Source organism: Orbicella franksi, chromosome 9 (assembly GCF_964199315.1).
Source record: "Orbicella franksi chromosome 9, jaOrbFran1.1, whole genome shotgun sequence".
Lineage (NCBI taxonomy): Eukaryota > Metazoa > Cnidaria > Anthozoa > Scleractinia > Merulinidae > Orbicella > Orbicella franksi.
Window position 1 is genome coordinate 10007665 of NC_138153.1, and position 24364 is coordinate 10032028.

The 24364-nt window shown below is 41.9% G+C and overlaps 4 protein-coding genes across 4 annotated transcripts in view; 1 reads left to right on the forward strand and 3 right to left on the reverse strand.

Moving 5' to 3' along the window:
• The window catches only part of LOC145498382 (uncharacterized), a 397197-nt gene that overhangs the window by 156167 nt on the left and 216666 nt on the right, over positions 1–24364 (reverse strand). The gene's annotated exons all lie outside the window — the stretch shown is intronic.
• LOC145498388 (uncharacterized) lies at positions 3992–8665 on the reverse strand. Its single transcript, XM_081478317.1, has 2 exons — positions 7361–8665; positions 3992–4065 (listed from the first exon to the last, which is right to left on the reverse strand). The coding sequence occupies exon 1, from the start codon at positions 8445–8447 to the stop codon at positions 7413–7415; it is 1035 nt and encodes a 344-aa protein (XP_081334443.1). The 5' UTR covers positions 8448–8665; the 3' UTR covers positions 3992–4065; positions 7361–7412.
• Positions 9861–11379, forward strand: LOC145497450 (QRFP-like peptide receptor). The gene has a single exon (XM_081477254.1). The coding sequence runs from the start codon at positions 9861–9863 to the stop codon at positions 10890–10892; it is 1032 nt and encodes a 343-aa protein (XP_081333380.1). The 3' UTR covers positions 10893–11379.
• Positions 14337–24082, reverse strand: LOC145498451 (uncharacterized). Its single transcript, XM_081478383.1, has 8 exons — positions 21463–24082; positions 20537–20896; positions 19865–20197; positions 19291–19593; positions 18010–18312; positions 17334–17642; positions 16527–16829; positions 14337–15174 (listed from the first exon to the last, which is right to left on the reverse strand). The coding sequence occupies exons 1-8, from the start codon at positions 24080–24082 to the stop codon at positions 14858–14860; spliced, it is 4848 nt and encodes a 1615-aa protein (XP_081334509.1). The 3' UTR covers positions 14337–14857.

Sequence of the window (24364 nt, forward strand, 5' to 3'; positions counted from 1 at the left end):
AACTAGTACAATAAATCAACGACAAAACTTAGCCGCAGTTCTTAAGTGTCTCTGTCCTAATAACCTAAAAAGTCACTTAGTAACAAAATCAGCCAAGTATCGAGGGGCGTGTCTGCTCCTAGTAGGGTAACACTTCTCTGGAATGCCTTGGGTAGTTGATTGCACAGGAACAGCTGGCTCCCTTGGGGTTTCTTCCCACTGCAATTCTGGCTGTTCAGCTGCCGGCGATGCTGGAATTGGGTCTGCTGGAACCTCTTGATCAGCAATAGGCGCTTGGGGAACGCAGGATCGCTGTATAAGGTGGTCTTGATGACGTCTCAAGAGTCGGCCATCTTCTAGCTGAACTGCGAAGTAAGTTGGACCCGTTGACTCTTTCAAGATTCCAGGTAACCGCCTTGGTCCTCTTCGGAAGTTGCTTGCGTAAACTGCTTCCCCTTCCTGCATGGTGCGTTCCTTAGCGTGCCAGTCATGTGTCTGTTTCTGAGAAGCTTAGCTTTGTCGCACTTTCCTTCCGATTTCCGGGTAGACCAGGTCTAGTCTTGATCTGGGTTTCCTTCCTAGAAGTAATTCTGCAGGGGACACTCCTGTTGAAGTCTGCGGGGTGATTCTGTAACGAGCTAGAAATTCTGAAACTCGTGTCTCCACACTTCCTCCACTCATCTTCTTCATTCCCTCCTTGAATGTTTGTACCGCTCTTTCAGCCAGTCCGTTAGACGCTGGGTGGTAGGGTGCTGTTCTGCTGTGACGGATCCCGTTCTGTTTTGGAATAATTTGTTAATAATTTTATTCGATTGGAATAATTTTAAGAAGTTGCGTAGTGAAGTGAACAATGAGATCAAGAATGTAAAAAAGTCCTATTATTATGAAACTTTTGAAGCTTACAATGGAAATTCGCGCAAGACATGGGAAACTATCAATGAGGTGACACGCCGCAAATCGGATAAAGCTGCAATTAACGAGCTTGAGCTCAATGGAACGAGAATAACGAATTCGACCGAAATCGTAGAGGGCTTTAATAAATTTTTCGCAGAAATCGGTCCCGAACTGTCCAGGGATATAGAGGAAGTCGGCACCTCTTTCGATGAATATATTTACCAAACCAGCAATTGTTTTAGTTTCCAGCGTGTGACTCAATCGCACGTTTTGTCCCACCTAAATAAATTATGCAAGAGAAAGGCTACAGGTCTCGATTCTGTGTCAGCAAGACTTCTAAAAGAATGTCCGGATTTAATCTCCTGGTCACTCGCTCTGATATTCAATCAATTGATCGATACTGGTATTTTTCCTGATGAATGGAAAAATGCAAGAATCACGCCTCTTTTTAAGAAAGCAGGAAGTAGGAGTGATCCTTCTAATTATCGACCGATCTCGATTATCCCGGTTGTGGCCAAGGTTTTCGAGCGAATTATTTATGATCAGTTGTATCATTACCTAAATGAAAATAATCTTCTCAGTAGACACCAATCCGGCTTTCGCTCGCTTCATTCTACAGTTACTGCATTGATTGAAGCGACTGATAATTGGTCTTTAAACATCGATCGTGGCTTTATTAATGCCGTTGTATTTTTAGATCTTAAGAAGGCTTTCGATACTGTGGATCACTCTATTCTTCTCTCAAAATTACAAGCTTATGGTATTCAGGGTTCCACAAACCAATGGTTCTCTTCTTATTTAAAAAACCGAACCCAAACGTGTCTTGTAAACGGGAATAAATCGTCCAAAATGTTCCTTCGCTGTGGTGTTCCACAGGGAACGATTCTTGGGCCCCTTTTATTTCTATTGTATATAAATGATTTGCCTAATTGCCTCCAGCATTCCCAACCAAGGATGTACGCCGATGACACTAGTATTACTTTTGCTGGTAGTGACGTTGATGAAATAAATAGTTGTATTAATCTTGATTTGGAGAGAATTCGTGTGACGACAATTTCCGGTAGGCCGTGTGTCGCGAAAGCGATTCTCAATTTCTCAGTGGTAGCACTTGAAGTTGAAGTATTCACTGGAAACGCCTCCATCCACTTGGAGTGGGCATCCATCACAATGAGAAACATTTTTCCAAGGAACGGACCCGCATAGTCCAGGTGGAGTCGAACCCAGGGCTTATGAGGCCATTCCCAGGGATGTAGAGGGGCTTCTGGCGGTGACTTCCTGTTTTCCTGGCAGGGACTGCACTGGTGAACCTTCTGCTCTAAGTCTGCATCCATTTTTGGCCACCACACATAAACTTCTCGCCAACACCTTCACACGACAAATTCCAGGGTGTGTCTCGTGTAACTCTTCTACCACTCTTGCTCTTTCCTTAGGGGGGACCACTACTCGATTGCCCCACAGCAGACATCCATCTTGAACACTTAATTCATCTTTCCTAGTGAAGTAGGGCTTCAATGCTTCATCTGAGTTGTGATTAGGCCAACCATGCTGAACTAACTTGATTACTTGTGACAGTATTGGATCACATCTGGTGCCGGTTCTGATCTCATTCACACTCACTGGTGTTGAATTGAGGAGTTCCATTACAAACACAGTTTCTGCAGGCAAAGGTGTAGTTGAAGGACTAACCGGCAAGGGTAGTCGGCGAGGGCATCAGCATTGGCATGTTCTGGTCCTGGTTTTTACTCGATGGAGTAGTTGTATGCAGCTAGAGTCAAGGCCCAACGCTGAATTCTAGCTGCTGCCATAGGCGCTGTGGCCTTCTTCTCATTGAACAATGATTCCAATGGTTTGTGATCAGTCACTAAACTAAAATAACTGCCGCAAATGTACTGGTGAAATTTCTTCACACCGAATACCAGGGAAAGTGCTTCTCTCTCAAGATTGGAATAATTTCTTTCTGCATTGGACAGTGTCCTGGAAGCATATGCGATTAGATGTTCTGAGTCATCATCCATTCGATGCGAGAGAACAGCTCCCAAGCCATATTGTGATGCATCGCATGCCAAGGTTAACTTCTTCTGACTATCATAATGGACAAGGAGTCTAGAGGACTTCAGGAAATCCTTAGACTTCTGGAAAGCCTGCATCTGCTCTTTACCCCAATGCCAGCGGATCTCTTAACGTAGTAAATATGCAATGGAGCCAACACGCTCGACAGGTTAGGCAGGAATTTCTGGTAGTAGTTAATCATGCCTAGGTACGATTTGAGTTCCGACACATTCTTGGGCGCTGGTGCATTGGTGATCGCTTCGACCTTGTCATCCGATGGTTGAATACCTTCTTTGCTGACCTTGTGACCCAGGTAGGTTACTTGAGGTTCCATGAAGACACACTTGTTTTTCCGAAGTCGTAAGCCAGCACTTGCTAGTCGTTTCAAGACTTCTTCCAGGTTGTTTAAGTGATCTTCATCGCAGGCTCCGGACACTAAGATATCATCCACCCGGACGATTACATAAGGAATGTTCTGCAGTAGATTCTCCATGTTCCGCTGAAATATTCCTGGTGCTGACGATATCCTGTAGGGTAGGCGGTTGTACAGGAACAACCCCTTGCGTGTGTTAATGGTGGTGTACTATTTAGATTCATCATCCAGAAGAAGCTGCTGGTAGGCTTGACTCATGTCCAACTTCGTGAATTTTTCACCTCGTCCTAGTGTCGCCAGGAGGTCTTCAACCTTCGGGATAGGATAACTGTCCAGTTTTGACACTCGATTGACAGTTGTTTTGTAGTCTCCGCAGATGCGAATTGAGTCGTCTGGTTTCAGAATACGTACAATGGGAGCAGCCCATTCCGAGAACTGAGCCGGTTCAATCGTTCCCTCATCTTGTAGCCTCTTGAGTTCAGCCTCAGTCTTCCCTGTCATAGCATATGGCACTGGTCTCGCCTTCAAGAATTTTGGTTGTGCCTCTGATTCCACATGAATTTTCGCCATTGGGCCCTTGAAGGTCCCAAGTCCTTCTCTAAACACTTCTGAGTACCGGTCAACCAATTTTTCAAGTGAAGACTCTTGGTTGTTGTTGACAACTTGCATTTTGAACAACTCCTTCCAGTTGAGGGTCAGAACTCTCAACCAGTCCCTTCCCAGTAAGTTAGGCCCAGATCCTTCCACCACGAGTGTTTGCAGTTCCACTTCTTCGTATCAAGAAATGGTCCATTGTAGTGGGTCCGTTTTGGTGATTTAACATAAACAATAGCCCTTTTGTTAAACCTAAACAATAGTCCTTTTGTTATTAGAAGCGCCGAGTTCTTTTCCGAAGCTTAGCGAGAAAACTTGTGATCATCGGAAAAATTGTCGGCATGACAAATTAACTACCTTAGAGGAGTGAGGAGTGTAATTTTTGTTATCACAAGATCAATTTCCACCGGGGGAGCCCAAAGGGACACTTGACCGGCTGTATGGGTATCGGCCAGACTCTCACCCTGAATAACGTAAGAGCTTTAGGCCTATTCCAAACGTCGTACCACTGCCGTGCCGAACTAAATTCAAGAACTTAATTTGACTTAAGCACGACAGTTGCACAACGTATATTTTTGTAATCGGCTATTAAGGCATGGCCCGCCTAGATTAGCCTTTGCTAGTTGCGGGCATGTCCTTTTTTGTACAATATAATTTGAAAATAATAAAGTGTGTGTGTGACGTTTGAAATCATTCAGTTCGGCGAGCTGAATTACTTAGCACAGCAGGCCTTGCCGTGTCGCGACTTGGCTTCAAACGACGTGCTCTTGTAGGGCCGAACTGAATTCGTAGCCTGTTACCAGCTGCCGTTGCTTTCTATCATTTAAAATGGTCTTCAGCAAGGCAAACTTCGTCCCATCTTCGGCGACTGAATTAAATTCGACGTTTGAAACCACTGCCGTTCTTAAGTTGTCATACCACTACTGGGCCAAATTCATTTGAGTTCGTCACTGCAGTAGCACGACGTTTGGAATAAGCATTAGCTTACAAGTTTGATTGGCAATGTTCGCTTTTATATGGCTTTAACTTGGCAAAAGATAAAATGATTTATTTACTTGTACTAGCATGACAAAGTATTATTAAACTTAAACTTAAACTTAAACGGCCGGGACAAGAACGGAAGTTGAGGAGGAGTGATTGATGTAATATATTTCTATGTGTTAATAAATTTGGCCTTCATAAATTTTTTGACTTATTTTATCGTTGTGATAATATCAGGCAAGAGAAAAAGCGGTCACTGTGCACGACGCTTCGTTTCTTTGTTTGTCGCGTCCAAAGCAGGCGGCGTAAGTCAAAAGAAAAGAAACAAGTGCGATTTCTAAAAGTCGATTAACGGTTTTGTTTTTACCTAATTAAAAAGTGAAAAAAACAGCGGCCTCCGAAAGAGCAAAAGTTTACGCAACTCAGTTATCATTAGTGCAAGCAAAATATTACCAAGTGATCGTAGATTTTCTTCGGATTTTTTTTCGTTGCTTGTGGAAAGCGGACATGATCATTCACAACAAGTTCAACATTAAGCTTACTTCGCACACTTCTGTAAACACGCATCCAGTTTTTTTGTGCCTTCTATTTTTCAAGCTCCTATGCCTCTCTGTGTGCCTCACTAAAGAAAAAGCGTGAACAGTGCTAAGAGTTGTTTTTCGCTCGGTAGTTTTCACCGCGTGAAATGAGTAATTTCGTGGAATTTACGTGGCCGTGAAATTCCTCGACACTCGGCGAGTCCGAGATCAGAACGTGATGTGTCAAGAAAGGTGACGTGTCGGAGAGTGCCATGTTCCTGATACGTACGTTGCGGCGTGTCAGGAAAAACCATGGCCTGGGTACGTTATGTGCGGCTTATCAAGGGAAGCCAGGACTCTGATACTTAACGGCACGCGGTTTTAGTTTAATCAGCCAAATTAAGTGACGGAGCTTATTTCTCATTACGCGGAAAGTAAAATTTTCGGACATGCGTTTCGTTTGTTCGTTTCAGAATGTTCAAATACATACAAAACAACGTGTTATTGAAAGGCGCAGTAAAAATCGTGTTTCTATAACTTGATGAAAACACAGAGCTAGCACGAGCTGTTGACGTAATGATGGCGCGTGCAAAGAGAATTTAAATTTTGAAGATCAAAGTAAACAAGTTGTTTTCACGTTTGTCGAAAAATATATACTTATCTCGTGATTTTTTAGCCATTTGAGGAGTTAAAGAACTAGGAAAAGTGTTTATGTAAATGTTTGTCCGTTCAGTACAGGTAGTCAGTCGCCTAGATAACCAAAGCAAGTTCCAGATGTTGACACAGTTTACGGCCGCCATACTGGTGTTCCACGAAGAAGACACCAATATGGCGGCTCCGTACTGAGCTCTGTAAACTTGTGCGAAACATTTCGACGAATATCAGAAGTTTGGGACAACGCACAAACCTTAAACTTGGAGAAGTGTCTTCTTTATTTATCTTCTATACTATCGCAATTTTTTTACTTAATCCACTGAATGATTTTCGATTTATTTTTTAATTGCTTCACAGTGAAAACACTCTATAAACATTTTATCCGTTTATCCGTCTTGGAATTGTTACGTGAATAACACCCGGAGGTCTGTCAGCGATTAAACTTTTTATTCTTTGCCGAAAGGGGCGAATCATTCAGACAAGTTCATTATACGTCGTAAGTTATAACGGTCTGCTGAACATAAGAGTTGTTAATATTTAAATCAAGTTACCCCTGACACGGCCAATTAAGTCAAATATAAAGAGCGGGGCATTTGAAAAACGTCCTCGAGTGGCTTAAAATGTCGATCTGGTCTAGCTCCGGCTTTGCAGTGTTTCCATAATCAAAGCAGGTGCTAACATGAAATCTTTTGGGTGAGAGAATAATGCAGCAAAGTGAAACAATCGACAAATTTGTTGCTTGTTGAGCATGACTGAATTTTGGTCCAGTATGAAAATAAACAGCTTAAGGGGACAGCACACTTCCTATACCAGCTTATACCGAAAAATAAACTAATTCTAAACTAAAAGCATATTATAACTGATTTAATCTTAATAACCTGGCAGCTTTCTTCGAAGTTCCGCAAATATATTACAGCATCTCCTTCATCGTGTAGCTGTTGTACATTCCAATCAGAAAATTTAAGGGGGATGAAAGGGGGGAATAATTCTTTTTCCAGTTTGAAGCCACACTAAATTTCCAACAGTGAAACCAAACAACAATGGTGATATCATCGATGGCCGCAATGGTAACCCCTACCAGCCACCCCAGCGTAACAATTTACACACAACAAATTGTACCCGTAATCCCTCCCCTCGGGGGAATTTGTAGTTACTTCGGTTTTTACGATCGTTCAAATTTCCCGCTCGAGAAATTTTGAAAGTCCCTTGAGCATTTTCAAGCTGCCGCCGCCATTGTTCAAAAATGGCCATATTAGGTTAATTTTGGGCTGTAAAACAAAGCCTTTTGTTAGCGAAATGGACCCGCTTTTCTTGATACGTTGTTTCTCATACTTCACAATAACATTCAAAGTTCCTATGACCTTGACTAATTAACCTGTGTACGTTCGGAGCTTCACTTTAACAGTTTCCAATTGCTTTCGGTTCTTCACCAGATTCCCTGCAATAATTCTCTTATAGGTTTCTTCGTTGATGATCGTAGCAGCGGCGCCAGTGTCCACTTCCATGCTCGTCTGAACTCCGTTTAGCTGTAGCTCGACTCGAAACGGTTCTCTTTCCGCGGCGTTTATGTGAAACATCGTGTATTCTTCGCATTCTTCCTCACCCGACTCGTCTGTTGCCTCCAGGTGATGTGTATTTCCAAATTTGCCGCTCTTTCGAAACTCCGGTTTACGCTTACCGAGACATTGGCTTGCCTTGTGACCCTTCTTACGGCATTTGTAGCACTCTTCGTCTTTATACCTGCACTTATCAGGATCGTGGAATTGTCCTCCACAACGATAACATTCTTTTGTCGAACTTTTCGGATCCCTTGGTGGCTGTTTCGGTGGGTCTTGGGTCACGCGGTTAACTTGGGATTCTTCGAGTTTCTCGCTCAGATTTCCAGCAATCAGATCACGTGTATTCCCGTCGGCAATTTCCATCGCGGTGGCTAATTCCATCGCCTTCTTGAACTCTAGTTGACTTTCAGCAAGCAATCTCCGCTGTATCCGTTCGTCGTTCAATCCGCAAACCAGTCGATCACGCAGCATTTTCTCCAGTTGGTCGCCAAAGTCGCAGTGCTCCGATAAATTCCTCAGTTCGGCGACATACTGTTGTATTGCTTCTCCCTGCTGACGAAAACGGCTGTTAAACTTGAAGCGATACACGATAGATGATGGTCTAGGATTCAAGTGATTCTTTACCAAATTAACCAGCTCTACGAACGACTTGTCGGTAGACTTCCTTGGATTAACCAAATCCCTGATGAGTTTGTAAGTTTTCGCTCCACACACACTGAGCAGAACCGCCCGTTTCTTGTTGTTGTCCGTAATCTCATTCGCCGCGAAATACTGCTCGAGCCGTTCGGTGTACTCAATCCAGCTGTCGTTCTTGTTGTATTCCTCGATTTTCCCGATCAATGCCATGGTTTTGTCCCATCCTCGTCGCCAGTGTAATATTCTAGAGCCAATAAACCAGCCAAAACCCGAGAACGCAACTCTATTTTAATTTAAGCGACTGACAACGTGTTACATCCAACTGAACTACTGGAAAACTACTGGAGGACCGGTTACACAGCTCACAACATTCTACAGTGTTCAAACACAATCATGAGATGTTTGTACATTGTAAACACTGTTTGTAATGGCGTATAATATGTATGAAGATAACCTATATGTAGAATTGGTCACCCTAGAACAGACTAAGTGCGTCAGTTAGCGGTTGATCCAGGGAGTAGCGGACTTCGTTATTATGCAGACTCAGTGAAAGCGCAGTTCATTAATGTTGCTTCTATTGTCCTGTATAACGTCACAAAAATTAACGTGTAGATTACGTATATGTAAAATATTGTCACCTCAGGAGATACTAAGAAGCATGGTTATGTGCTCAGTCCGTCAGTAAGCAGTTGATCAGAGTGCTTCGTTATTATGCAGACTCAGTTGAAATGCTTTTATCAAGGCTGCTTCCGTTGTCCTATGTCATGTCTAAAAAATTTAATTAACAATCTCGTCATTAGCTAGAGGTTAAATTAAATTTGTACGTGCACACACAATATTTCCTATCTCAGCTATTTAGCGGAAAGACGAAATGTGAAAAATAAAGATCAGCTTCTCTCCGCTTTCGCCCGATTGCTCTTTTAATTACATCGAACTATTGCTCCGCAACTTCGTCAGCCTGAGAACTACTTGCTTACATGTACTTCCACCTGGGTACGTGCGGCTTGTCTGGAGTTTTCAAAGGCACGCCATCACAACTTAAACGGGTGTTTTGAGTTGTCACCAGGTCAGCATTTTCCTTTGCACAACAGGCACTGTCTGCCGGTGTTCAACAAAGAGATGACATGAGATTGTACAAAAATGCTAAATATCTACGTTAAACGCGTTTCGAACCAAAAAATTTTGAGCTTCGATCAAAATTAAGAAACGTCCTTCAAAGGTTTTTTTCTTTTTTTCGATTTATGATTACCTGACTTGATAATTCGCAAATCAGTGTGCGATGCCTGGTTACGGCAGGCAAAATTTGATGTTTTATTTATATAATATATGCTGCATTTACAACTAATCCTTCACTCTTCACTCAATGCGCGTTTTTTTCTTTTAATTTTGAAATGAGGTGCACTTTTGCTGTGGCTATTTATTAATTAACAGTATAGGCAACTTGAGTTTATGAAAAAGAGAATTAATTTTTAGAGAAGCAGCTATAATCCTATTTGTTTGCACTGTTTACCCACTATGACGTCAGTGGCAGCTGGTGAGCAAATCTTCAAGCTTGGCCATCTCCTTGTTCATTTCAAATAGGACGAACATCACGTTTCTGATCGCGCATCTGACGTAACAAATATGAACAACTCAAGTTTCAACACATTATTGGATCGATCAATGTGTTCCCAAATCGTTTCAACAACGCTCACAGCCGTTATTTCCTTTGTTAGTATTTCGGCGTTTGTCGGCAACATTCTAGTAACAATAGCTTTTCTTATGAACGCCACTCTACGAACGTGCCCAAACTACTTCATCGTCAACATGGCAGTTTCTGACTTATTCTCCGCCTTGACCATCTGGCCGCTGTACGCTACTGAAGGGATGCTCTCAAGGAAACAGTTGATCGGCGAACCAATGGCTACAGTAGTGTGCAAACTAGGACTCTATTCCAGGGCTGTTTCTCAGGCTGTCTCAACAGTGAGCCTTGTGTGGATTGTTGTGGAAAGATTCATCGCCATTGCGCATCCCTTTCAGGTGAAGAGCCTCACAAAACGATTGCGAGCTGTTTTATTAACATTGACGTGGATTATTTCACTATTGCTTGGTATCCCGTATATACCCTTTTCAAAAATCGTTCATCAGGGTCAACAGATATTTTGCAGATTTTCATGGGGTGAGGAGGAACTCTCCATATTCTTTTCCGTTGGATTTGTACTCTTCTACTGTGTGCCGCTGACTACAATAGTTGTACTTTACTGTAAAATCATGAAATGTTTGAAGCGGTCAAGACCGACAGCGGACGAAGTACAGGAAAGAACCACAATTAGAAATCGTCAACAGAATCTGACTGTCATGAAAGTCTTCATATCGATTGTGACTGTATTTTTCATCTGCTGGACTCCACTGTGTGTCTTTCTGCTATTGAAACTGGCTTTTCCACCAGTGTATACCAAAGACTCATGCCTACTATTTGCAGGATTGTTTTTCTACATTTTTCCATCTTTAGGTACAGCAATTAATCCAGTTATTCTCTTTGCATCCAGCACAAATTTTTCCAAGGCACTAAAAGAAATGTTAAAGTGTTCTACATCGAACCCTTGCCGCAGATGTGAGCGAGTCTCGCCACAAACACACGTTATTGAGCTTACCTGGAAATATAGTACACATTGAAGCGACTGAGACTGATTTTATATGTGCAGTTTAATGAGAGATCTTTTACGTTTCTCACTTTTTGACGGACAAGAAAAATATTAGAATCACGTTTTTTAAGTGACCACAAATCCAATTGGGCCCGCGATTCCACCGATTCATTTCCCTTTATTACATATTAATTTGTAACCTTATTTCGTGGCTAAAATTGGTGATACTTCATATTTTACACGTTTTGATCCAGAAGTGTGTCAATGACAAACAATTGTCATAATCTGCACCTCTTGCAATTAAGCTTTGGGACTGTATGCTACGCTTAGCGCATTTTCTAATTAGTGCCGTATTGGTTCTTGCTTTTAACGATCCTCATCAAGACGGCCGGAAAGCTTTAATGCTTCATTAAAAGTTGCCAATTGTGTACTTTTATTGGAACATTTTTTTTTAAATTTAAGAGAAGAGGGAAATTGTGTAGCTGAACTAGTCTGAGACCGTGTTGGGAAAATATTGATCGAGTTATATTTTATTTAACAAATGGTAAACCCCATAGCGTGTACTATTGTGTTATGGATGCACGCGTGAGGTTGCTAAGCACGAAAGAAGCGTAAGAGTCGCACGAGGCTATCGCCTCGTGCGACTCTAGCTTCTTGAGTTCTTAGCAAACCTCCCAAGTGCATCCATAACTCAATAGTGCACGCTATGGCGTTTACCATTTGTTTTATAACATAACATTGAGACATTGGAACAACAGAAGTCCTTTTATTGAGCTACATCACAAAAAAATGTTCGTGTAGTCTTACATGACAAGAGAAAACAAGCGCGCGAAAATTCATTCATGACAACCGACTGCACACCAGTAACTCGATAAAGTCTCATCTTCACACAACTGTGAAGACAGTTTCGCATTTCTGGGAGAAGGACGTCGGCCATTACTTTGGAAACAATGTCTGTCAAAAGATTTGCTTTGTAAACATTGGCACACACGTCAGCACCGTATACCCATGGGCAAAGAGTAGACGCTAAATTAACCAATCAGAGCGCGCGCTTTGCTTTAGTTATGTTATAATACTGTTTTTTATGGACTTACATATAATTGTTCGCCAAATATGAAGGCAAAAACATTTTCAGTACAGTAACTATTTACATGAAATTTGATCAGCTGCGGTCGACATTCACTTTGAGTTGGAGTTATTGCTTTTATTCGAACCTCTGTGTCTTTTCTTTCCTTAAGAGTATAAGCGGCTGAAGTGAATGTCATGTCATATCTTCTCTTGCACGATTTTTAAAAGCAGCTTTTGCTGAGGTGTCTCTAAAACGAAGACCCTAAGACCCTAAGACCCTAAGACCCTAAGACCCTAAGACCCTAAGACCCTAAGACCCTAAGACCCCAAAAACTCTAAAACGAAGACCCCCTAATTTTCTAAGCATTTTTTACCTTTAGTGAAGTTTTGCTCCTTCTTTATCCGGCCAATAACGCAATAACAACAACAACAAACCGCGTGAAGATTTTAACCGCCATCTTGAGCTGAGCAACCAAGCTCTCACACTAGTACTTTGGCCGGAAGTGGCGCTCGCAGTATGAAACCTCCATTTGGCCCTAAAATGCAGGCCCGGGTTGTTCGAAAGGTGGATAGCGTGGTTTGGTTTGTTAACACTTATCCACTGGATAGCGATTGACCCGGTGGATAGCGTTATCCAGCCTTTGAACATCTGGGGCCAGATATTTTGTTATATACTCAAAGCCAGCTTATTTTGGGAGAACCTTTCTAAAAACTTTTAAACGGTAAAGTAATTCTGTCAGCGTTCAAAATAGTCTGCAAAAAAATGTTTAGTTCTATTCATTATGAAGTATTATTCAGTATTAAATCGAGGAAACAGTCAAGAGTCCCGTCATTTACGTCTATCTACAGATTTACATGGAAACATTGCATACCTGGGAGGCTTCGGCGTCCATTGGTAAACTACTTTTACACTGATTGCTTAGCGAGAAGCATGAAACTCGGAGTAGCAAATAAATGTGTTTCAACTAGTCCGACTTCGCAAATCTTTCTATCTTGTTCATAGCTTTTTATCTGAAGAAAGCGAAAGGCCGAAATGTATTAAACTAGTCGGAACTGACATAGGTTCGTTGATCTCTTTCCAGGAATTTTCCAAGTATACATACTTTCTGATCTTCTATGAACTTATACCTAAAACATAGTACAATACAAGGTAACATTCTTTATTTCACATGATGCGACCACTTTCTCGTCTTTTCTGTGATTACGTCATATTTTATCAATAATTTCCCGGAACGTACATCTAACACAATTTTTTGAAGTCCAACGTTTGAAATGATGATATTGAAATAATATATGGCAAGAACAACGTAGGAGTCTTTGCATTGTAAAATGTTGTCATAACCTATCAGCCGTGAAAAAAGCATGAAGACCAATATGAATTTAACACAGATCCCGAAATCGACGAGCAATTCACTTGCCAAACTGTGCCGGGTAAAAAAGGCAAAGCGCGCACGCTCTCTTCCTCCATATGATTGACAAAAGGAAGCAAATCGGCAGGTAAACTAACTCCAGCCAAGTGTGGGAGTCTGGTTACTCAGCTCAAGATGGCGGATAAAACATCGACACCAATATGAACAAAAGTGGCCGGATGAAAAAGGAGCAAAACTTCACTAAAGGTAAAAAATGCTTAGAAAATTAGGGGATCTTCGTTTTAGAGTTTTTAGGTTCTTAGGGTCTTAGGGTCCTCGTTTTAGAGGTCTTCGGTTTAGAGACACCCCTTTTTCTGTGAAGGATTTTTGTTTTGTTTTGTTTCGTTTTGTTTTTGTTTTGTTTTGTTTTGTTTTGTTTTTTCTTTTTTTGTTTTGTTTTGTTTTGTTTTGTTTTGTTTGTTTTGTTTTGTTTTTTGGTGGGGGGAGGGGGGGTGGGAATTGCCCAACCTTTCCCCACCCCTCAAAAAAAAATTGTCCGTCGTCCCTTATGGCCTCCTTTTGCAAATTGACCACCTAATTTCTGATATGCAAAACAACTGAACACCAGTTCATTTCGTATCATTTCTCTTTTGTTTTGTTCTTCTTGTTTTTCTCCGTCGGTGTCACGTCAGGTACTACGCAGTAAATGATACTTTGTATCTTTACAAAAAACAAACGGCCTGTGCTGTTTAAAACAAGTCAACGGGCAGAAAACTCTCGACGTGTCAAGGGGCGCTGTAATCATGTGCACATAGACTGACAAGTACATGAGTATAGTTCATGATGAATGCAAACTTTATTTAAGTGTCTTATATTGTTGGACTGGTGAAGAATTAGTCAAAGAATTTCATATAATTGCTGCAATGTGTATGAAAATGAGAAGCGTTGTTATAGCAGTCAAGCCTGCAATCACATATTCTTTTCTTAACTGTAAGCAAAGCATACAAGGCAAAGGCTCAATACAAAGACCCTTCGATTCGAATAGTTTGTACGTCAAACTACTGATAACTGCAATAGCCCAAAATGACTTGAGAACTAGGGAATCCCAAGAAAATAAGTAGATGAAGAGATAGCTACAAGTTGATGTACCAGTGAGAGCCAGCGATTAATAGGAACCAGCGTAACAAAATTCCCAAAACAGCTTAAATTCCCCTACCAAATAATCTCAGAACTAACTTAGAGAGATAAAGAATGACGTTTACGGCAAATGGCAAACTTTTTTTTAGTCGGTCTGTTGCCCTTTGTACTGTAACATGAATAAACCAGGATTTTATTTTTCTGTTTTTGTGTCGTGTTGATTTAGAATTAGCTGGGAAAGAAAACTAAACCTACCCTTACATATACAAGCAAATTCCTACCCCATCTTATCAGTGCACGAGAAAGTGGGGTATTTTGACTTCAAAATCACTTTTTTCTCAGAAAGTCATATAGTAATGAAGACGCTCCGCCGACTCTGATTCTGTAGCCTTGAAAGTCCGAACTTGCTATTGATTGGATGAAAAAGCTGTTTTAGCTCTGGTCAATTACTGTCAACCACGATCCTGGTGAACCTATAACCTGTCTTTTCAAACACTCTCAGAACACATTTGTAGACTCCGCCGTCTTCAACTTGAGCATTTGTGATCCTGAGGATGGCTCTGACTCGGTTGGTGGACCTGTCTTTAGCAATAGTAACGATGTCCTCTGGGACAGACACATCTCCTGAGTCGGTTTGCTTTTTCCATTGCAGCTTAGTTACTGAGACGCCTTCCGATTCGCATGTGACGTTTACGGCTTGACCTTTCAGTACAATGACTGGCTTCTCTGGTTTCAGCACAAAGTAATCAGGTAGCTTAACTGCAAATTAATAACAAAACAGGGTTATTTTTTGTATAGTTTTTAGAAATGATCTGCCCGAGAACATTGCACTCAAATAGTGATTTAAAAAGAAGATTTCTCTGAACTCGGGATGCCAACAACCTGCACCTTACAGACGACTTATAAACGACTCGAAACGACCTTCGCAAAACCAACAAACTTGGACTTTATTTAGACTCCATCTAAGATACTAAAAGCCACCTAGACATCGCAACGAAATCCAAGAATCAGTGACTTAGCACCATTAGCCACAAATAATCAAACGAGACCTTTTCACTCGACTCTGCAGGACAGTGACAGCGTTTTAAATGACCAAAAACCGACCTCTTCAAAACTATGTTTATGTTAACGACTACACTGCACCAACTATTATAATTTCGTTTACCCTTACTTTAAAGAAAAAGTAACTTGAAAGAATGTATTGAGACCTACATACAGAGATTGAGACCTACTGACCTCAGCTTAGCCGCGTTTCAGTTAGTTAGTAGCCCGCTCGGATGAAGAAACTGAACAGTTATTTTACAACAAGAGGTACTTAGACAATGCGTTATTCGGCCGAATGAACTACCACCTTATAAAAATATCTGACTCTATGTAAAAGTTCATGACATCAGCTTTACTTGACAATTGACATTGACAATTACAGTCACAATCATGTTTACTAGACTCACTTACACTAAAAACACAAAACAAATAAATAGATAAATAAATAACTAAATAAGAAATGTAATAGTAGTAAAAAACGTTATTATATCTCTCAGTTACTACGCGAGCTGCGATTGGTTAATTTAGCGGGTCGTATTCTACTCTACGGCCCAGCAAAATTCAAAGCTGTTTTTATTGCCAAAATGTTTCGTGATTTATCGCCAAGTGTTCTTAACTTTTTGAGTGATTAACCTCGTTTTCTCGGTCTGCATACGAGCCAAGTGGCCCACTAGGCCGGAGCTTATCCCGGTTTCTGTAGTATGAAGCGACTAGGAGTATTTCTACCCCCCCCCCCCTCCCCCTGGATGGGATGCTAGTCCATCGCAGTGTTACCCCCAGCATTAAGTTCGCCGGTACCCATTTATACACCTGGGTGGAGAGAGGCACGGAGAGAGTTAAGTGTTTTGCCCAAGAACAGGCAACAAAATGTCCCCGGCCAGGACTCGAACCCGGACCGCTCGATCCGAAGACGAGCGCACTAACCATGAGGCCACCGCGCCTTCAAAACGTATACTGGGGTAAAATGAAAATGGCTGGAAATTGTGGAATCTTCCATCCACAACTGGCGAACATTGTCAGAAAAAACATGCCTTACACTTTGCAGCTTATTTTGTTTATCAGCTTACCTTGACTGAAAATCAAATAACCTGCACCAAGTGGCCACCGAATGCGATTATTTGCTTGATCCTTTGCCTCACAGGAATACATTCCACCATCTCTCAGATCAAGATTCAGCAGTGTAAAAACCTTCCCCTGGATCAAAAGTTTTTTCGCTTCAGGTTTTCTTTTGGTGAAGGCTCCAAGTGGGTGTCGTTTGTGCAGAAGGGACACTGTAGCATTCTCATCATTGGTGGAACAATTTATTTCTAAATTCTGGCCGAGGTATCCTAGCAAGACCGTCTTCGGTTGCATAAAGAATGCTAGAGGCTCTGTTAAAAGGAAAAACAAAAAAATATATAAGCAGTATTTTTTATTTATTAGAAAGTGAAAACTGATTGACACAGATGAACTTCGATAGCCCAGGAACCGTTGCTAGTGCGAGTCCAATGAAACCCCATAAACACAAGTGACAGTTCATTTACCCCTGATCGACTTTGGTTGCCATAAACTTTGGAAGCATTCAGTCATCTACAAGTAAGGACGAAATTGTAATTATAATGCAGTGCTACACCTCATGGGAAGAAAGATATCTGCGAGGTTTCTTATAATGCTTGACACGTTAATTTGCGCTGCATATTTGTATAACGATAACGATAACGATAACTATAATGATAATGATAATGATAATGATAATGTTATTGATAATGAGAATGAGAATGAGAATGAGAATGAGAATGATAGTGATAATGATAATGATAATAATGTCTGATAACGATAATGATGTGTATAGCTGTCCTGAAGTAAGACTGAAGTCTATGGTCTGTTTAAAATACCTTTGACGAGTAATGTAGTCTGCTTGTAATCAGTCTTGTCAAAAACCATCAGCACGCATTTGTACACACCACCGTCTTGTGGTTGAGCGTTTGTGATTGTTAAGGTGGCCCTGACGCGATTGTTGGACCTGTCTTTATCAACAGTGACCATGCTGTCTGGGACGGACACATCCCCTTTCGTTGCCTGTCTTTTCCATTTTAGCTTCGTTATTGACACACCCTCTGACTCACATGTCACTTTTGCTTCTTGTCCTTGCCGTACAATGATTGGTGTCGTCGGTATTAAGACAAAGTGACGTGGTAATTCAACTACATTGAAAAAAGGCGAGATATGGGTTACGGCCAAAGTGAATTAATTAAAACAACCATGATTATTTCCATCGATTTTAAATTTAATTGCTTAGGCGAATAAGCCAAGATCAAACGTAAAATGAACGAAAATTCCGTCCAGCAAGTTTGGCTTGTAACCCCACGTAGCCGTAAAGACGATTACAATGGTCTACTTTTGAGACGTTCGTCTCCTAGACTGTTTTGAATACGTCTTGAAAATCTTTCGTAAGGGTAAACGTATTCCGATCGGCCGTTTAAGGTGGCTAAAGTCGCGTGGCTTGAGCTCGTGCATGGCTGGATGATCATTGCAACCGAATATTTAACTTGAATACATGCATTACCTTACCTCGAAAAAGAATCAAATATCCTGTACCGGATGGCCACCTTATCATGCGACTTGCTTGATTACTTGCCTCACAGGCATAAATTCCAGCATCACTTAGATCCACATTCAGCAGTGTAAACACTTGCCCTCGCCTTGAAAGTTTATTTTCATCGAGCTGTCGTTTCTTGAAGGCAACAAGCGGGTGATTTTTGTGTAAAAGGGAAACCTTAGCGTCCTCATCATTGGTGGAACAATCTATCTCTACGTTCTGGCCCACGTATCCTCGTAAAATAATCGGTGGTGGTTTAAGGAAGGCGAGAGGTTCTGAAAAAATAGAGTGTTAGCTTAGAAGAAAGACAATCAAACAAACAAACAAGGTACAGTTTGCATACGAGCAGAGTGGCCGATCAGGCCGGCGCCTTTCTCCGATCGCGATTTCTGTGGCATGAAAAGACTAGGAGTATTTCCACTCCCTCTGGATGGGATGCTAGTCGATCGCAAGGTTACCCCCGGCATTAAATTTTCCTCTACCCACTTACACACCTAGGTGATTGAGGTACTGTGAGAGCAAAGCGATGATAGAAAGACCTAAATTACTTACAAGCGGCTTTCGACACGGGTCTCTGAAATGAAAGAAAAACTTCGAGTCCCGAGCAGAATTCGAGCCCGCGTCTCCTCGCATACTAGTCGAGGAGACGCGGGTTCGCATCCTGCTCGGGACTCGAAGTTTTTCTTTCATTTCAGAGACGCTTGTCGAAATTAAAGCCACTTGTAAGCTATTTATGTCTTTCTATCATTGTGTCTAAGGCTTTCCTGGCTGAAATAGTTTCTATTCTACTTGAGAGTAAAGTGTCTTGGCCAAAAACGAAACACAATGTCCCTGGATCGCTCGATCTGGAGTCGAGCGCACCAACCATGAGGCTACCATGCCTCCCACCAACAAACAAACAAACGACGCTTTGTTTGAAGGTTGCTCCAAAGGAAACCAATATATTTTGAAAGAGACATATTCATGAGAAGTTTATTTCTTACAAATCGCCTTCGCTTCTTTGCATTCACCTTGTCAGCATTTGCACGGACAACGTTTGAGACCACATTACAAATATACCTCACATTTCCAACGAGTTCGGGAATTAGTTGGAATTGGCTCAAGTTATGCTTCCAATTTCTATAACCTGGCAGTCTACAGTAACTGATAATTAATTTCTTCTCCATGAACACAAATGCAGACTATTTAATTTACTAAGATGCACTGAATGGAACGCCTTTGGATTATCAAAATAAATATGGTTATCACCTTACCTCGACTGAGCATTAAATATCCTGTACCAGCTGGCCATCTAATGGTCTCATTAGCACCATTGCTTGCTTCACACGAGTATATTCCAGCATCTCTTAAATCGAGATTCAGAAGTAAGAACACTTGTCGTTTTTTCCAAAGTTTGTTTGCTTTGGGTTTGCGTTCGGTGAAGGCTTCAAATGGGTGACGTTTGTGCCGGAGGGACACCAAAGCATCTTCGTCATTGGTGGAACAGTTTATCACCAGCTTCTGGCCTATGTATCCTTTTAAAACATTTTGTGGTTGTTTCACAAACGCCAGAGGTTCTGTATGGAGTAAAGCACAGTTTAGAATAAGACATGAAAGTCCAAAATAACATTCTTCTTGTTTTCACGCATAAAAGCGACGTAACAAGCAAATTGTCACAACTTGGAAGAGCAAAAAATATACGAGTAACTTCCACCGAACCAAAAGATCTTAATTGTTAATACACACAGCACCTTCGTGCCACGCCGAACGAGGGAGAGAAAAAAATGTCCCGGAAATTTCCACCGAGTCTAAAAATATCAATTGTTAAAACACGTAGCATCTTCTTACCACGACGGACGAATTTGATGACATGAGAATCACTTCCCAATTTATTGAACACTTGGCAACGGTAGCGTACAACTCCCTGAACACTTTGAACTTTGACGATACTCCCATTTGTCGGTGTTTGCTTAGGTGTCATTATCGCACTCTCAGGAACGGACATCCAATGAGTTTCAACTGGTTGACAGTTCCTCGTATCAAAATCCGGGCAAACCATATTTTGGTATTCCCACTTGAAAGTTGGTAGAGGGTTGCCCTTTTCCAGGACGCATTCCACCTTGGAGTTCTTGCCGTTTCCACTTATTATCTCATCTTGCTTTTTAATCAGTCTGGGTGGAGCTTTATTGTGGCAAACCAAATGGTATTATAAGATTAGTTCGGGCCTTACAGGAAAGAAAATGATTTGCGCTTCCGATGGTAAAGTTCACTAAGGGGTAAAATCAGGACTGTCACTTTCGGGTCCGTGAGGGCCTTAATAATTCGTCAAAGGTTTAAATTTGCTATGCCACGACTAGAGCAAACTGAGCTCAAATAGAAAAGATTTTATAGGTATATTAAGTTGTTTCAAATTTGAGATGGATTGTTTGACCTGAAATTAAAATGATATGTGTGACCTCCAGCGGCTATCAGTGTTTGTTTTTAGTTAGACTTTTACAGCTTTCACATCGTTCTAAATACCTTGGACATCCAGGTCGACAATTAACTTAGCAGGAAGTGCATGGCCATTTGTTGCTATGCACTCAAACGTTCCTTGATCTCTGGGGTACAATGCGCTTCGTATTTTAAGCACCTGAATAGTGCGAGCTCGAGTAGACCGTAACGCTTGAGGCTTCCGTTCTTCATAAACCTCGTAAACGATGTCCTGACAAGAGACGTCGTTTGGATGCGTACATTTTGTCGTGTCAAGCTTCTTGCCTTTTCTGTACCAGTTTACATCGGGTTTATGAGATGCTGTTGCTACGCATTTAATAACCTTTTCCAATCCTTCTCTCACCATTTTCTTTCTTATGTAGGTTTGCGTTCCAGGTGGTTTAGGGACTATAAAATACGTGGTAAAAAAACGTGATTCAAGGCAAAAATGATTGATGTAACAAAACGTTAATTAACAGGCTGACTCAGATACATAAAATAGCAAATAACGATAAGATGTGCGGTTCAGAGTAACATAAAATGATGACGTAAAGTTGGCGCGTTATACTGACTACTCGACATTGAGGTGTCTTTGACTTTACATTCAGTGTAAAACGCAAAAACGTTTTCCAACGTGACAACGACATGGCAAACTTACTCGCCACTTTTCATAGCTTCAGATATTCTACACACTTTAAATGTAATTTTAATCAAGCGAGACTTAGAAGTAGACGTAGACGTGATGTCTTCTTTTCGTTTTTCTTTAAACTCAGAAGGGCTGTTTATTTAACCCTTTAAATTACAAGGATACTATACATTTCTTTCAATTTTTCTTTTGGTTAACATGGAAACAACCACTCCTAAATTATGGGTTTTGAAGCTATCACTTTTATGGCTGCGCACCATTGTTTTGATAATGTGAAGAGTATAAAAGGTTTAGTTCCTCGCTGGGGGAAAAGGTTAAGTTACTTATTTTAATTTCAAACCTTGAGACATTTTTGTTTCAACATCCCTCCTTGCGTAGACTCCGGCGTTTGTCATGGCATCTGGAGATGTTGTGATATCTGGGGTTACTGTAACATCTGGAGCTGTTGTGGCATCTAGGGTTTCTTCAGCATATGCCACTGGTGCGGTATAGGAAGATGTAGTGTCTGGGGTTTCTGAAGCATCTAAGACTGGTGTGGCTTCTGAAGATGTTGTAGTGTCTGGGGTTTCCGCAGCATCTGAGACTGGTTTGGCGACTGAAGATGGTGTAGTGCCTGGGGCTTCCGTAGAATCTGAGACTGGTGTGGAATCTGAAGATATTGTAGTGTCTGAGGTTTCCGTAGAATCTAAGACTGGTGTGGAATCTGAAGATGTTGTAGTGTCTGAGGTTTCCGTAGAATCTGAGACTGGTGTGGTATCTGAAGTTATTGTAGTGTCTGAGGTTTCCGTAGAATCTGAGACTGGTGTGGTATCTGAAGATGTTGTAGTGACTGAGGTTTCCGTAGCGTCTGACGCTGGTGTGGCATCTGAAAATGTTGTAGAGTCTGAGGTTTCCGTACCATCTGAGACTGGTGTGGTATCTGAAGTTATTGTAGTGTCTGAGGTATCCGTACCACCTGACACTGGTGTAGTATCTGAAGATGTTGTAGTGACTGAGGTTTCCGTACCATCTGACACTGGTGTGGTATCTGAAGATGTTGTAGTGACTGAGGTTTCCGTAGCGTCTGACACTGGTGTGGTATCTGAAGATGTTGTAGTGACTGAGGTTTCCGTAGCATGTGACACCGGTGTGGTATCTGAAGATGTTGTAGTGTCTGAGGTGTCCGTAGCATCGGAAACTGGTGTGGTATCTGAAGATATTGTAGTGTCTGGGGTTTCCGTAGAATCTGAGACTGGTGCGGTATGTGCAGATGTTGTAGTGACTGAGATTTCCGTAGCACCTGATACTGATGTGGTATATGAAGATGTAGTGCCTGGGGTTTCCGTAGCATCTGAAACTGGTGTGGTATCTGAAGATATTGTAGTGTCTGGGGTTTCCGTAGAATCTGAGACTGGTGTGGTATTTGAAGATGTAGTGGCTGGGGTTTCCGTAGCATCTGACACTGGTGTGATATCTGAAGATGTTGTAGTGTCTGAGGTGTCCGCAGCATCTGAGATTGGTGTGGTATCTGAAGATATTGTAGTTTCTGGGGCTGCTGTAGGTTCTACGTTTGTTGTGGTTTCTGGGGCTGCTGTAGCACCTGGGATGCCATAAGTAGTACCTGAATTTGTTGTAAACAGTGGAGGTACTGTTATCTCAGGAGCGGTAACTGTACCTGGGATTGTTGAGAACTCTGGGATTGCTGTGATCTCTGGAGATGTTATGTCTGCCATTGCTGTGACATCTGGGGTTATTGTGATCTCTGGAGATCCTGTAACATCTAAATTAGCTGTGATCTCAGAGCTAGTTGTAGAATGTTGGATTGTTGTGGGCTCTGAGGATGCTAAAGTGCTCGGAACGGTCGTCATATCTGGTATTGTTGAGGCATCTGAAGTTTCTTTGATATCTGCGTTTGTTGTAGTACTAAGGATTTTTGTTGTGCTTTCTGAGGAGAACGGGGTACCTGTAACGGTTTTGGTATCTGAGGCTGTTGTGACATTTGGGGATGTTGGGGTAACTTGGACTTCCGTGGTACTTGGCATGGTTATAGTGCTTGAAGGTGTCGTAGTATCTGGAGCTGATGTGGTATCAGAGGATACCGGGGTACCTGTAACGGTTGTGGTATCTGAGGCTGTTGTGACATTTAGGAATGTTGGGGTAACTTGGACTTTCGTGGTATTTGGCATGGTTATGGTGCTTGAAGGCGTCGTGGTATCTGGAGCTGATGTGGTATCAGAGGATACCGGGGTACCTGTAACGGTTGTGGTATCTGAGGCTGTTGTGACATTTGGGGATGTTGGGGTAACTTGGACTTCCGTGGTACTTGGCATGGTTATGGTGCTTGAAGGTGTTGTGGTATCTGGAGCTGATGTGGTATCAGAGGATACCGGGGTACCTGTAACGGTTGTGGTATCTGAGGTTGTTGTGACATTTGGGGATGTTGGGGTAACTTGGACTTTCGTGGTACTTGGCATGGTTATGGTGCTTGAAGGTGTTGTGGTATCTGGAGCTGATGTGGTATCAGAGGATACCGGGATACCTGAAGCGGTTGTGGTATCTGAGGCTGTTGTGACATTTGGGGATGTTGGGGTAACTTGGACTTTCGTGGTACTTGGTATGATTGTGGTGCCTGAGGTGGTTGTGATATCTAGACCCGGTGTGGTATCCGAGGTCTCAGTACTACTTGTAATGGTTGTGGTATCTGAGATTATTGAGACATTTGGGGATGTTGTAGTACGTGGGACTACCCTGGTACCAGCTGGGGCGGTTATGGTTCCTGAGGTTGTTGTGGCATCTGGAACTGATGTGGTATCAGACGATACCGGGGTACCTGCAACGGTTGTGGTATCTGATGCTGTTGTGACATTTCGGGATGTTGTGGTAAGTAGGACTACCTTTGTACCTGGGAAGGTTACGGTGCCTGAAGTTGTTGTGGCATCTGGACTTGTTGTGGTATCCGGGGATCTCATGATATCTGGGGATGTTGTGGTATCTGAGGTTGTTGTAATATCCAGTGCATTTGTGGTTAGCTGTTGTGGAAGTGGCTGTCCTGTTTAAAACAAATGGACAGAACAACATCAAGTCTTCTTAATCTTGATCATAAACGGGAATGCAAAGTGGACATAAAATCACTGATACTACAGTAAGTGAGGCCATCACAAGCCGCTGATCTTTGATTTGACGTCAGACGCCTAATTCTTGTTTATTGTACTATTTAATGTTCACTATTCCTCGTTTGGGATCAAAAGGGT

Excerpts from the sequence above, each read along its gene's own strand:
- LOC145498451 (XM_081478383.1), bottom strand. The coding sequence starts at position 24,082 with ATGAGATCCCCGGATACCACAACAAGTCCAGATGCCACAACAACTTCA. Across the intron at positions 20,198-20,536 it reads TGTCGACCTGGATGTCCAAG|CTCCACCCAGACTGATTAAA; the intron begins GTATTTAGAACG and ends GCCACAATAAAG. Across the intron at positions 19,594-19,864 it reads CATCAAATTCGTCCGTCGTG|AACCTCTGGCGTTTGTGAAA; the intron begins GTAAGAAGATGC and ends TACTCCATACAG.
- LOC145498388 (XM_081478317.1), bottom strand. The coding sequence starts at position 8,447 with ATGGCATTGATCGGGAAAATCGAGGAATACAACAAGAACGACAGCTGG.
- LOC145497450 (XM_081477254.1), top strand. The coding sequence starts at position 9,861 with ATGAACAACTCAAGTTTCAACACATTATTGGATCGATCAATGTGTTCC.